General features: G+C 51.4%; 1 protein-coding gene across 3 annotated transcripts in view; it reads left to right on the plus strand.

The window, feature by feature from the left end:
* Positions 1 to 13,929, plus strand: part of Rasgef1c (RasGEF domain family member 1C) — a 90,050-nt gene that overhangs the window by 48,559 nt on the left and 27,562 nt on the right. The window contains exons 1-4 of one of the 3 annotated variants that reach the window (XM_008852237.3): positions 1,820 to 1,843; positions 4,177 to 4,359; positions 4,517 to 4,639; positions 5,710 to 5,847. In XM_008852237.3, the coding sequence (XP_008850459.1) occupies positions 1,832 to 1,843; positions 4,177 to 4,359; positions 4,517 to 4,639; positions 5,710 to 5,847 (456 nt within the window). In that variant the 5' untranslated portion in view covers positions 1,820 to 1,831. Of the gene's footprint in view, positions 1 to 1,819; positions 1,844 to 3,161; positions 3,482 to 4,176; positions 4,360 to 4,516; positions 4,640 to 5,709; positions 5,848 to 13,929 lie in introns of those variants that run through there. The other 2 variants (XM_029555632.1, XM_008852236.2) reach the window with 2 other exon arrangements.

Raw genomic sequence — 13,929 nt, forward strand, 5'->3', positions numbered from 1 at the left:
TTTTTTTTTCTCTTGCGTTTTTGTCTTTCTTCTTTTTCTCTCTCTCTCTCTCTCTCTCTCTCTCTCTCTCTCTCTCTCTCTCATTACTGAACCATCATTTCCATGGCAAGAGATAATTGACCAGGGGGTGTGGGCTCATGTCCTTGCCCCTTCCCCACTCATTCATACATAACATTCCAGACTGCGTTCACTGCTTATAGTTACTGCCAAAGTAACTTTCTTTTCAGAGAGTTTCCCTTTGGATTATTTTCTTGGAATGCTTTGCCAAGGATTTGATTAGAGTGAAAAGCATTAGGATAGGAAGCTCTTACCACATGAAGCCAAATTTTCATACAATTCAAAAGCACTGACACCAGATACCCTGCCCACCAGTAGTGTTGAAAGGGCTGCTCCTACACACCTGCTAGCACTGATTTTTTTTTTTAATTTTATATTACATGGGACTGATGGCTCAGCTGTTAAGAGCACTGGCTGCTCTTACAGAAAACCCATGTTCAAATCCCAGCACCCATATGGCAGCTGACAACCATCTGTAACTCCAGTCACAGGGGATCTGATGCCTTCTTCTGTCCTCTACTGGGACCAGGAGGAGGCTGGGGTGCCCACAGAAGGCAAAGAAGTAGCAGGGGCCTCTCTGTCCCCAGCCATCCTCATGCAGAGGCCCTCTACACGGTACACCTAAAAGAGGGGCAGGAGGAGTGGTGGGAGAACTTATTACCACTCCCTCTCTTCAGGGGACTTCTGGGAATAGCCAACCACAAAGCTGTCACTCTGTCTCCTCACCGAGCACACCCTCCAGAGGATGTCTCAATGGGGCGGCCTATACACAGAAGGACAAGGTCACCCTTGATCCCCAGTGCCTAGGGCAATGCTGGGAGACATTCCCCGTGTGGGTGAGCATACACACCTTAACAACAGCGGAAGGAAACGGAGGGAGAGCAAACCCACACACTGAGATGCAGGCTGGGACTGGCTGAGGACACAGTGGGTATTTGGAGGCCAGTGTCTACCCACCAGCAGCCTGTCCCCTCTCAGACCATCCTTGTGAGACATGATGGTTTTTGAAACACTCCCTCAGCCACCAATATAAGCTTGGGGATCCAGCCACCCACCCCCATGGAACCAGAATCTAGTGCCCAGTGCCAGGCCAGGTCCTGAGGTATTCTAGAAGCTTCTCTGCTTGTTTCTTGAAGCTTCCCTCTGTGGCTCCTCATACCATCTAGCAGACTGCTGCCCTGTATCCACAGTTACTGGCCCATCTTGGAGAAAATTGGACTGGGGCCTGGGGTGGGCTCAATGCTGCAGGGTTAAGAGATGTCAGACTTCTTACAGGAGAGATGGAACCTTGAGAGTTCACACATTTTCACCTGTAGACTTAAACCAGGCATGAGACAGCTGGCACCCACTGTGGAGCTGGCCACCCTTCTCACTGGGCATCTGCAACCCCCTGGGAGTCTTCATCTGCAATAACCTCCTCATGATGGACAGGTGATTGTTTGTGAAATGACACAGTTTCATGGGCTGAAAATTGAGTGCTTATAGCTTTGCCAGTGAGGTGAAAATAAAGCTGTGACTGTCCCCAGAGGCTGTGCAGGCTGCCTACCATCCACACTGATGCCCAAGCCCTCCTCAGCTGTAATCCTGTCCCGGAACCTCTTACACCACAGCCTACGGTCTCTGAAGGGTTCCCTCTGGTCTCCGGGTAGGCTCTGACTTCCCCTGTCTTTCTGTCTCTACCCTTAGGGCAAGGTCATTTGGGGGCTAGAAAAGGCTTAAGCAGACTTACATCCAGAGTCTTCCATGGGAGCATCAGGGGAGACCAAGTCCCTGGATGTTCCTTGGGGTAAGCCCCTAAGACTCTGCATTTGAGAAAGTGGGAAAGGCCAGTGTCTACCCACCAGCAGCCTGAATGTCTAAGGGCTGGTTCAAGAATCAGGGTCTGGCTTACAGGGATGTGTGGAAGAGCCTCTGGAGCAAGCACAGGTTCCCTGAAAAAATCCTCTGCTGGCCAGACCTTTGACTTAGCACCAGTTAGAGGCAGTCTGATACTGGTCTAGAAGCTTACATGGAGAGGACACCATGACACCTTTGTCTGCACCAGAGAGTGACAACAGCATGCCAGGCCTACAACAGGGCTCACGAGGAGAGTCTACATATGCCCACCAGGGGTCAGGTGTAACCTTGGGATGGAGTGATGCTGCAGGGAAGCAGGGACAGCACCACCTAAGAGAACATGAATGGAGGCATAGTGAAGACACTGGGAAAGCCATCCTGCAAGAGGGACAGCATGTGCAGGGCTCAGAGTTGGAGAAGTTCTTTGGAGAGGAGAGTCAAGACATACTGGGGAATGGAAGAGGCAAGTCTGGGCAGGTGAGTGGATCCAAATCACCGAGTCTGGACTAGCAGGCTACAGACGGCAATGTATCTTAACAGCTTCAGACACAGCATCCAGGGTCTCCAACACTGTCCTCAGAATGTACATACTTTCAGCCAAGCATGATGGTGCAGGCATGTAACTATAGCTTCTCAGGAGACTGAGGCAAGAGCATCAAGTCCTACCTAGACTACAAAGTGTGTTCAAAGTCAGCATGTGTAATTTAGCAAGACCCTGTCTCAAAAAGTAACAAAAAGGATGAGGATATAGTTCAGTCGCAGAGCACTTGCCTAGTGTGCACGAGGCCCTGGGTTCAATCCTAGGTCCCTCCTCTGTCCAACAAAGGCGTGTACCTACCTTCCTAGCTCCTTGTAGTGACAAAATGACCTCAACAATGTTGAACTTACATTCCCCAAAGCCCAGTCAGTAGGACCTCAGGAGAACAACAGTTTCCAAGTGCCAAGGAAGCTCTGGGATTTGTGCCTGAACCCCTAACCTGAATCAGGACCATCCCTGAATCAATGATTGTGGCCAATGTCTGGGGGAAATATGCTGATTATTCAGGACTTAGAAAAACGGTTTTTGCTGGGCATGGTGGCTCACCCCTGTAATGCCAGCACTCAAAGGGGCTGAGGTAAGAGGTTTGTTGTGAATTCCAGGCCAGCCTGGTGTTGCCTGAGTTCTCTTAGGGCCCCTGCTCCTGGCGCTATTAGACAAACCATATAACACATCTTATCTGAATTTTTCAGTTTATATCCAAGGTAGGGGAAATAGAGCGACTTACAAAGAACACCTGGCGCCCCGCTCCGCTCTGTGGCTCGGCGGCCTGCCATTCCAGATTGCTTCCACGACCCACCCACAGTCTCCCTTAGCTTTCGTCCATGCCTCGTTGGGCCTGTGGTGTCGCCCCAGGTTTGTAAATGCCCCCTCTCACGTCCACACAGGTGAGACACCAGAGCCATTTTTTCTGCCTGCTGCCAAGATTGTACCAACACGCCTCCCTCTGCAGCTAACTCTCCCGCAGCTCCCTCTCCGTAGCTAACTCTCCGCAGCAGGCCCCGCACCTCGGAGGAACACCTGCCCCTTGGGACACACCTGGATTACAGAGTTAAGTCCACATCAAGAGAGCAAGGGAGAGAGAGGGATAGAGGAAGGACAGAAGGGCTGAAGAGATGACTCAGCAGTTAAGTGTACTTGCTGCTCTTTCAGAAGACCAGCGTTCAGTTCCCAGCACCTATATTACACAGCTCACAATTGCCTATAACTCTAGTTCCTGAGGATTCAACACCCTCTTCTGGCCTCTGAAGGTACCTCCATGAACATGTGCACACACACACACACACACACAAATAAATAATAAAATATCTTTTGAGAGAGCTCGCAGGATTCTACACCCACTTCTGGGCTCTGAAGGTACCTCCATGAACATGTGTACACACACATACACACACACACACACACACACACACACACACACACAAATAAATAATAAAATATCTTTTGAGAGAGCAGAGAGGGAGAAAACCAACTTTCATGGTGAGATGTTCTAGGAGTAGGTCCTTAAATGGAGGAACTGACAGTAGAGAAGATGTGGTTCCTTGGGGGAGTGTTGGGGGAGGCTATAAGAAGATGAAAACTAGATGCTGGACTGTGAGGTGGGGAGTACTAGCATCCCTCACATGATGTGGTCCCTGAACTTAAGTGGACACAGGTGACTGTGAAATGCAGAGTCCTCCAGCCTGGAACTTGGAGAACCAGTAGCCCCAACTCAGGTGTACCCCAAACATTTCTTGCCATTGCAGGCAGGCATGCCCCGCACGCTGAGTGCCTCCGACATGGTCACCCCAGGCAGCCTCAGTCCACCTCCCACAGAGTCCACAGAAGGCGAGCAAGCTGGGCAGACCCTTCTGGATGGAGCTCCATCCTCAGCCTCTCTGGACACCCTGATTCAACACCTGGTGCCCACAGCCGACTACTACCCCGAGGTAAGTGAGCCGCCAGGCAGCAGTGAGGGACAGCAAAAAGCCTGGGGCAGACCATAGGCCTGGGAGTGGCCTTAGGTCTGAGGGGGCAGGGCAGGCTGGAGACATGTCCTCCATGCCCTGATGAGCTTATGCCATCATTTTTGCCTATCCCCACCAGAAAGCCTACATCTTCACTTTCCTGCTGAGCTCTCGCCTCTTCATCGAGCCCAGGGAGCTCCTGGCCCGGGTGTGTCACCTGTGCATTGAGCAGCAGCAGCTGGACAAGCCGGTGCTGGACAAGGTAAGGGACCTGATGGGCCAGGGGGCCTCTGAATGTGTCCTCACTCCATGGACATGGCCTGAGAGGGTCAGCTGCTCTGGTAGTGGGTGATTGCTACATCCTTCTAACAAGGGACCTAGTGGGGTTTCTCACGTATCTGAAGCTCAAGGTCTGCAAGGACAAGGCCAGGACTCTTACCCCTGTGAAGTTTCCCAAAGTCCTGTGGGGTCATATTAAAGCCAGACCCAGTTTCCTAAGAGATGAGTCTATAGAACCTATACTGCCTATTCCCTGGAGTGGCCCAGGGCCTTTGCTGCCCTTCCTTCTGGCCGCATCTATTTTCTCTTCTCTATGGAAAAGACAGATCCACTGTGCCTTGGTTCCTCACACTCTTTTTCCTCTCTCTGGCCTCATTCTGTGAGTTGTGGTTGTCTACATGTGTGTCAGTCAGGCTTTCCAGAAACCCAACTTCAAGTGGCCCAAGCCAAGGAACATGACTGGCTTGTGTAACCAAGTGCCTAATGGTACTGCTTGGTGAGGGGCCTAAATCACAGCCATAGTCCATGGTCTTTCTCACTCAGGCTCTCCACCCTGTTTTCATCTGGTACTTTCACTCTGATAACATGGAGATTTTTCTGTAGCCTCCATTGGTATGGTCACCTTCTACCCTTTCAATCACAAGGAATGAGCATGGCCCTCTCTCTATAGGTCCAGTAAAAGGGCAGATCTTAGTGGCCTGACTAGGTCACATGCCCATCTGTGAGCCAATCATTACCGGGGTTGAATCAGCTTGTCCTGAGCTGTGCTGTGGAAAGGAAAGGGAGTCACAAGAAACTGAAATGCTGTGACCCCAGAAAGGGAGATGCTAGGGATTCTGGGTGAGTAGAAACGAGAGCCCCAGCCTCGAAATGTGTGCCCCAGGCCTAGTTGGCACCTCTTCCTCTCCCTGTCACGGGGCACAGACAGTATGGCCTCCCTCAGCTTTGCAGTGGCCCACAGTAAGAGCCAGCCATGCACAGTGAGGGGCCCCTGTGGCCCCAGGAACGCCTTACTATACCTCACCAAGTGGGTCACTCTGCTTTGCCTTGCAGGCCCAAATCCGGAAGTTTGGGCCCAAGCTGCTCCAGTTGTTGGCCGAATGGACTGAGACCTTCCCGAGGGACTTCGAAGAGGAGTCGACCATCAGACACCTGACGGATGTGGTAGGCCGCATCGCCCCGTGTGACGAGGTGAGTCTGCCAGGATGGAAGTCACTTCCCCTCTCTCTACCCTCCCATCCCAGGCCTGAGCCTTGTCCTAGCCTCCCTCCTCAAGGCCCTTCTTTCCCCATATTACAATACCTCAGTGGGCCCCTGGATCCATGGCTGAACCAAGCCCTACTGAGGTGGGGGCAAATCCAGGGCTCTGGTTAAGCCTGGCCTCTTGACCTCTCCCCTCAGCTCTGACAATGGCATCAGCTGGTGAACAAGATCCACCCGTTGGGACCCACTAGACCACCTGGCGAGGCCCATGATCTTGTATTACAGAGGCCTCCCTCCTGCTCCCCATAAGAGCCAGACTGGCAGCTGCCATTTATGGCAAAGGATCTGCCTTTCCTGCTAGGAGAAGGGTTCCAGGGATGAATCACAAGGACAACTGGTGGGAATAAGGACCATGCTGGGCAGGTTCTCCTGGGATGCACTCAGGCTACAGCCTCCAGGCAGTACTCCAGACTAGAGCCCCAGTAAAGTTCAGCTCCCCTCAGCCATTACACTTGGGAACTCCTGTGAATTGGGAGGCAGTAGTGCACCAGGAGCCCTGTGCCTGTGTCCCATGCCCTGGTCTACTCTTCTGCTCTTCTGCCTGGGTCATTTGGGCAGCACATTCAGGCCTGTAAGCATCACTTGGTGCACCAGGAGCCCTGTGCCTGTGTCCCATGCCCTGGTCTACTCTTCTGCCTGGGTCATTTGGGCAGCACATTCAGGCCTGTAAGCATCACTTCCTTTATAAGTGACAGGGCAAAAATCTGCTCATCACAGCATCCTGGTAAGCCTGTAGGAAGAAGTATCTCCTGGAGGATTTAGAAGGGGCATGCTTTTTAGCATTGACAGACAGAGTGACTCTGGTCAGCTGAATCTAAAAGGAGACAATAAGGCCAAGGGGCAGGGGAAGGTTGTCATGTCAGTTGCCCAGGGAGGAGCCTGAACATGCCAGGCTGGCAGCTAGTTATGTGGCCAGTGCTGGTATGAACACAACAGAATCAGGGGCATTTGAGAAAAGGGAAAACTGCTAAGAAGGTTGTGTAACAGGAAGTCATAATGCCCAGGGCACAACTAAGGCTTGAAAAGGAGCCCTCCCCAAGGGCCACTCCACAGAATAGGCAAATGACTAGGCTTGTCTCAGCCTCCTCCTGTGCATCCCCTGGTCCAGCTCACCATGATGACTCTTGGCTTAGGATGCAGCACAGAGCAGGTCAAGGATGAGGTGGTGATTGGGTGGGTGGGGAGCAGGAGAGGGGAAGCAGAGAGGGTGGATGGATGCTGGCTGACTGGCTGGATGAACAGTTAGTTCACTACCTTTATAGAGGCGTCTGAAGGAGGATAGGTGTTTGAGTCAGTTCATAGACATGTGAATTATGGGGATAGCTGGATAAGAAAAGATTGATAGAAACAAAGGACAGCGAAAGGAATGCAGAAAGGGTGAGTGGGTGAATGAATAGATGGATGGGAAGGTAGTGACTGTGGATGGGTAAGTGGCTGAATGTTAGGAGGGAGGAAGTAGAAGTCGAGGTGAGTGCATGGATGGATCTGTGGGCCAGTGGCTGGATAAAGGTGAGGTGGGTGATAGCACAGGGCGGAGAAGAGATTGAAGACAGATGAGGGATGATGAGTGGTGGATAGATGGGGGAAGAAGGTAGGTGGGATTGATAGATGGAAAGGTGAATGGATGGGGAGTGGTTGGATAAAAGGGTGGGTGATGGGTGGATAGATGGATGGGTGGATGATGGGCAGATGGGTAGGCAATGGATAGATAGGTAGAGAGAACAGTGAGTGGGTGGATATCAAAAAAGGATCAGTGAGTGAGCTAATGGGTCTATGAGTTGATGACTGTATAAAGGAGAGGTGGACGATAACACATGATTAGAGAAAGGTGGAAGTAGTGATGGGTGGATGGACTGATGGATGAATGGATAGATGAATGGTGGGTGGATAGATGGGTGGATGGATATAGATAGATGGAAGGTGGGTAGGTAGGTGGATTGATGGATGGAGTAAAGGGTATCTAGGGAGATGAGATTCCCTCCCCTAGAAAGTCTTTGGTAGCATAATGAGGCAAGATTATTCACCATTATCTGACCTGCCTGACAGTGCTGTCCTCCGAGTGCTGGGATATATATATATATATACTTCCCACTGGATGCCAATGCCTCCTTGGCTGCCTGAGGACCCATCAGACCTGTCAGGAAACTTGTGAAATACAGACTGGTGTGAGAGTTCCTGGCTTCTACTCTACTGCTCAGGCCCAAGCCAGCAGCACACCCCTGTGTCTTCAGGATTCTCAAGTTACCCTTCCTCAGGAAGCACCCAGTGAACAGAGGCCATCCTCTGGCCACTGGTTCTCTACCCTCAGTGTGGCAGGTAGACTGCAGGTTACTGCCCTTCCAGCACAGCCCTAGGACTGGAACAACACTGGACCAGGCTGTAGAATGTGGTGTTTGGATCAGATTATGCGCCTAGATTCAGGCTCAGGAACCACACAGTCGTATGGCAAAGTGCTCTGCCACTCCGAGCTTCAGTTTTCTCACCAGTAAAGCAGGGATGTGGAGGAGGCAGCACAAGGCAGAGCCAGTAACTACCCCTCTGCCCCCTGTGCTGAGTCATCCTCATCACAGCATCCATAAAAGGTAGGCTTTTCCTCTTAAATATTTTATTTACTGCTTTCATTTTATGTGTATACGTGTATTACCTGCGTGTAGGTAAGTGCACCCATGTCGTGCAATGAATGCCTGCAGAGGATAGAAAGGGCTGTCAGATCCCCTGGAACTGGAGTTACATACAGTTGTTAGCTGCCATGTGGGTGCTGGGATGCGAACCTGGGTCTTCTGCAAGAACAGTCAGTGTTCTTAACCTCTGAGCCATCTCTCCAGCCCCCTGCTTTTCCTCTTCCCCTGCCTCTAGGCCATGTCTTCTCCCTCACAGTAGCTAGAAACGAAGCATTGAAGCAGGCTGAGGAAGGCCCCGTTGATGACTGTGGACTCCAGGGTTTCCATGGACACTTTCCCAGACTCTGGCCTCTGCATGGAAACCCCTGCTCTAGGCTGCCCTATTCTAGGCAGGGCTGTGCATGGCTGGTCCAGCCTTTCAAGGGTTCCCAGTAGATTGGCCTCAAGGAGGCCAGTGTTGAGGCTGAAGGAGACTGGGAGAGACAAGAAAGACAGAGGGTCTGAGCCATGGGTGAGGGTGAAAAGACAAAGCCCCTCCTGGGGACTGAGCTCCCTTTCCTACTCATTCACATAGACTGTCTGGTGAACTGCCACACTGCCCTCTGAAGGCAGAGACAGCAACAAGAAGACAAATGGGCAGAGGGTGGGGAGTTCTGGGGGCCTCATGAGCTCCCGCTCCTGCATTGTGGGCTGATCTAAGAGGCTGTCATGCTGGAGTGGCTCAGGAGGGGATTTTTACCCATATCAGACTACAGTGCTTGTCTAGCCAGGGAGCAGTTTTTAGTAACGAGGTGAGCATCAAGAGAACTTTGGATATACTTGGTATATTTGTCACTTTCCTGTTGCTGTGATAAAACACCATGACCAAGGCAGCTTATAGAAAGAAGAGTTTGTCTGGGTTTACAGTTCTGGAGGGGTAAGAGTCCATCATGGCAGGGAGACATGCCAGTAAGCAGCAGGCCTAGTGGCAGAAGCCGGAAGCTGACAGCTCACATCTTCACCCACTCACAGGAAGCAGAGACAGCAAAACTGGAAGTGGGGCAAGGCTATGAATTCTCAGTTCCCACCCCAGTGATGTGTTTCCTCCAGCAAGGCCACACCTCCCCAAACAACACCACCAATTGATCAAGTACTTCAAATACTTGAGCCTGTGGAGCCACTTTTCACTGGCATCACTACCCCTGGATAGCTGTGCCCTCCAGCCAGGTTCCCTGCTGCACTCATGTCCTGCTCTGTGTGGGCCACAGGGGGGTTTAGAGGAAACAGATGATAGAAAAGCCAGCTCCAGACTTCTGGTTCTCCCAGGTGCCCTTTCAGTCACTGCTGGAGAGGGCTTCAGCCAGAGGTAGGAGCAGCAAGGTGCTGTGCCATCCTAGGTATGTTTGGTAGACAGCCATTGTGAGTTCATGACCCTTTCAGTCACTGCTGGAGAGGGCTTCAGCCAGAGGTGCTGTGCCATCCTAGGTATGTTTGGTAGACAGCCATTGTGAGTTCATGATCAGGGGAAACCTTGATGTTCCCAGTAGTTGAGGTCCCCAGGCCTGTCCAGATTTATGACAGATCAAGAGCCTTGTTGCTAAAATTCCTTCTGGGAGGTGCAAATGACATCTGCCCCCCCACCCTTGGTCCCTATGACAAACTGAGGTCTACTTTCTCCAAACTGCAGTTTGGAAAACCAGAGATTTTATTGGGCTTACTTACAGAGCGATGGGTGAGGGTTTACTTACAGGAGTGTGGGTGCCCCTCCCCCACCCCAGCCACACTGGAAAGTGTCCATCCAGGCATGGATCTTGACTTCCTAATAGCCATACAAAATGGCTAGAGACCTTCCCTGTGGGTTTCCTCTGCTTAAGCACCCTTAGTCCCTCCACCTTGTGCAACTAGGAGTCACTGGTTGGTTGGGAGGCATGACTGACTCTCCCTGACCCTCCTTTCTTATGGAGGATCAGTTGTCAACAACTTTGTGATGGTCCTAGGCAAAAGGGTGCAACCCAGGTTGGGAGGGTGTCTGTCCATAGTTTGCCAGTCAGAGGAGAGTCCGACACAATAAGCCTCTATCCACAAGGGCGAAGAAATCTGTGAGCAAGTGATGGGGGTGGAGAGGGCACACTATCTCCACTTTCAGAGGAGGAGTGAAATTGTCCAGGAAGAGTAAAGAGATCAGCTTAATCTTAACAGCACTGGAAACACTCAAAACGAATTCACAAATCAGGAAATTATCATTTTTTGGAGTATTGGTTCAAGAGGCATAAGTCTTGCTGAAGTGAGCACATTAAAAAAAAAAACAACAACAACAGAGGGACTAGAGAAATGACTGGTTCAATTCCTAGCACCCACATGGTGACTAACAACCATAACTCCAGTTCCAGGGAATCTAATGCCCTCTTATGGTATCTGCAGGTATTGCATACACAGGTGCACTTATATACACATAAAAAGTAAAATTAATTTTTTAAAAAATAGAGCAGTTGCTGGGTGTGGTGGCGCATGCCTTTAATCTCAGCACTTGGGAGGCAGAGGCAGGCGGATCTCTCTTGGTCTACATAGTGAGTTCCAGGACAGCTGGGGCTACAAGGAGACCCTGTCTCAAAAAGACAAAAAATAAATAAATAAAACAGTCATAGGGTTTGGTCAACCAATAGACACAGACACAACCCTGCACCTGATTTCAGCAAGGCTCCTGCAGTCCTCATGAAGAGAACAGTTATGGGGGTAGGGGGAGGCCATTCTTGCCCAGGTACTCAGCAGGTGTGTGTGGGTACCTGTGAGTCAGATACCACCCTGAACAAGGGAGTGGGCAAACAGTGGCCTGCTGTGGTCTGCACAGAGCTTGCTGTCTAGGGAGGCATTGCCGATCTCCCCAGTGACTCTAACATCGTGACGTGGGTAAGGACTGGGAAAGAATGGCACAGGACGGTGGAAAAGGAGGAGTGCCTGCGCTTGGAGCACAGAGGGGAGCAAGGGACACCTCAGAGCATGTCCGAGCTGAGCTCAGGGCCTTAAAGCTGCATCCAGCTCCTGTATTCATTACAGTCTTGAGGACATGTATGGAAGGGAAAGTTAGGGATCCAACTTGTATTTCTGACTGTAGGATGGAGTAGAGAGAGGCAGCCTGGAGGCAGGGGGCCTGTCAAAGCCACTGCAGCCACCCGACAGGCGGCAGTGGCCTGCATGGTGGAGATGAGGGAGACATCAGGAAATGGAAGAAAGGAAGTCTGAGGCTGGCTGAGGCCAAGTGGGAGTGAAGGAGGCGGCAGGGTTGAGGAAGACCGGAGGCTGGTGTGCCTGATTAAAATCACTGAGACTGGGGATGCCAACTTTGGGCAAGGAGAGCACCACTGCTCTTTGCGGTGCTGGATTTAGATAGACCGTGGGCTGTGTTGATCCAGAGATAAGAGGTTACACATGTAAATGCAGGCACTGTCCACAGAGCAGATGACACTACAGATACAAACCAGAATTCCCAGGAACAGAGTACATAGCAAGAAGAGAGAAAGCTAGACCAACCAAGGCAGGAGGAACCCTAGCATCTAATGACAGCGAAGACAGACAGCTGCAAACAACCCAGGGCAGCAGGAGCCAGGGCTGAGGGAAAAGCGGCCTGAGAAATGGACGTTGCTTTTAGTGACATGAGCTGTCCTAGGATGACATCAGAGTTGGTCTGATGAGTGAGAGTGGCAACCAGATGATATGGTCTAGGGGAAGGACCAGTAGAGCCACTTAAATACTGACTATGCAGAGAGGGCAGTATAGACAGCCGGTGGATCACAGGGGCTGGCATGCTGTGAACCATTCACCACCTTCCCAGCACTCAGCTGAAGACCTGAGTGGCAATGTGCTGGCCGCACTTGGACATAGCATTACTAAGAGAAGTCATTTCTATCCCATGAGCAACAAACAGGACTGGCCTTAGTTAACCTACTCACTGTCCAGCTAATCAGTGAATACCTTCTGGGTTTGACCCCTGTGGCTCTGGAAGTTCAGTTAGAGTTAAGCAGTCTCCCATGCTATTCCCTTCTTCCCAGTGACTCTGCCACAGTGGTGTCATGGAGAAGCACTTCCAGGGGCCAGGAAGGATAGACAGCATTCCTGTCATCAGGGTAGTGGACACTAACCTTAAACAGTGAGCTCTGTTAGAGACACCAAGGAACTGTCTACACCCCTAAGTTGTCATGACCCAGCAAGCCAGACACCCCACACCTCCAGAATGCAGAATGCGGGGTTTGTGTCCTTCAACGTAGCATGAAGAGGGCTGGGAAGATGACTCAGTGGGTAAAATGCTGTTGGACAAGCATGAGGACCTGAGTTCAGATTCTCAGAACCCACAAAAAAGCTGACCATGGTGGGAGACATCTGTAACCCTGGTGCTGGGGGCTGGGCAGAGACAGTCAGGTCCTGAGGGCTTGCTGGCCAGTGAGTCTAGCCGAAACAGCAAGCTCCAGGTTCAGTGAGAGACCCAGTCTCAAAAAAATAAAGTGGAGAGCAACTGAGGACGAAATCCAATATCAATGTCTGGCTTCCATTTGTGCCTACACAGGTATACACAGTTTGAATAGAAACTCACTTCTATTCTCTATGACCAGACCCTGACTCTTCACTGCTGGTTATTCTGAGTCCCCTAGCCCCCATCTACTTGGTCTATGCCTTGTTATTGCCTAGAGACTGGGTCCCCCCTCACCTCCACTGCCTGCTGTGCTCTGCCAGCACCTGGGCTAGCTCCTAGGCTCATGAGGGGTGTGGAATCATCTCAGGGAAGACATTCGCCACAGGCTTATGCCCTCAGGTATCTATTCTGGGTTACGGACACTGGTCACTGGTAACACCATGGCAGCACAGACTTCCTGCCTTGTGCAGCGGGCAATCTAGCCGGGGTTATCTCAAAAAGTGATCCTATACAAGAAGCCACATTGAGTAACTGGAGGAGTGCTACAGGGTACAGAGGGCAGGGGAGTCAGGCTGGTCCAGAAGGGCTTTCTGAGCTGTGCTGGAGGAACAAGGGAGCCCCCACTGGAGCCAGTAAAAGGCCAGTCCTCCAGGGCAGGGTCTGTTCCATGCCTTTCTCCCGCCCCCTCCTCCTTCCTTCCCTAGTTGCCGGCCCCATTCTGCCCTGTGGCCTAGGTAGCTCAGGCACTTCAGCCAGGGTCGCCTACTGTGTTCTCGCTCCTACCTGTAACTGCAGTCTTCTTTCTAGCTGCCCTTGACTTTTGACCCCAGCCACCACATACCCAGTATAAGGTCCTATTTCAGGTCTGAGGACATTTGGTAGTACATGGCCTTGTCCACAGAAGCCCTAAGATTCATATCACACACACACACACACACACACACACACACACACACACACACACACACGCACGCACGCACACAGAGCCCCTAAATCTAGATTCTG

The sequence above is a fragment of the Nannospalax galili genome, unplaced genomic scaffold (genome assembly GCF_000622305.1).
Source record: "Nannospalax galili isolate Female #2095 unplaced genomic scaffold, S.galili_v1.0 scaffold1206, whole genome shotgun sequence".
NCBI lineage: Eukaryota > Metazoa > Chordata > Mammalia > Rodentia > Spalacidae > Nannospalax > Nannospalax galili.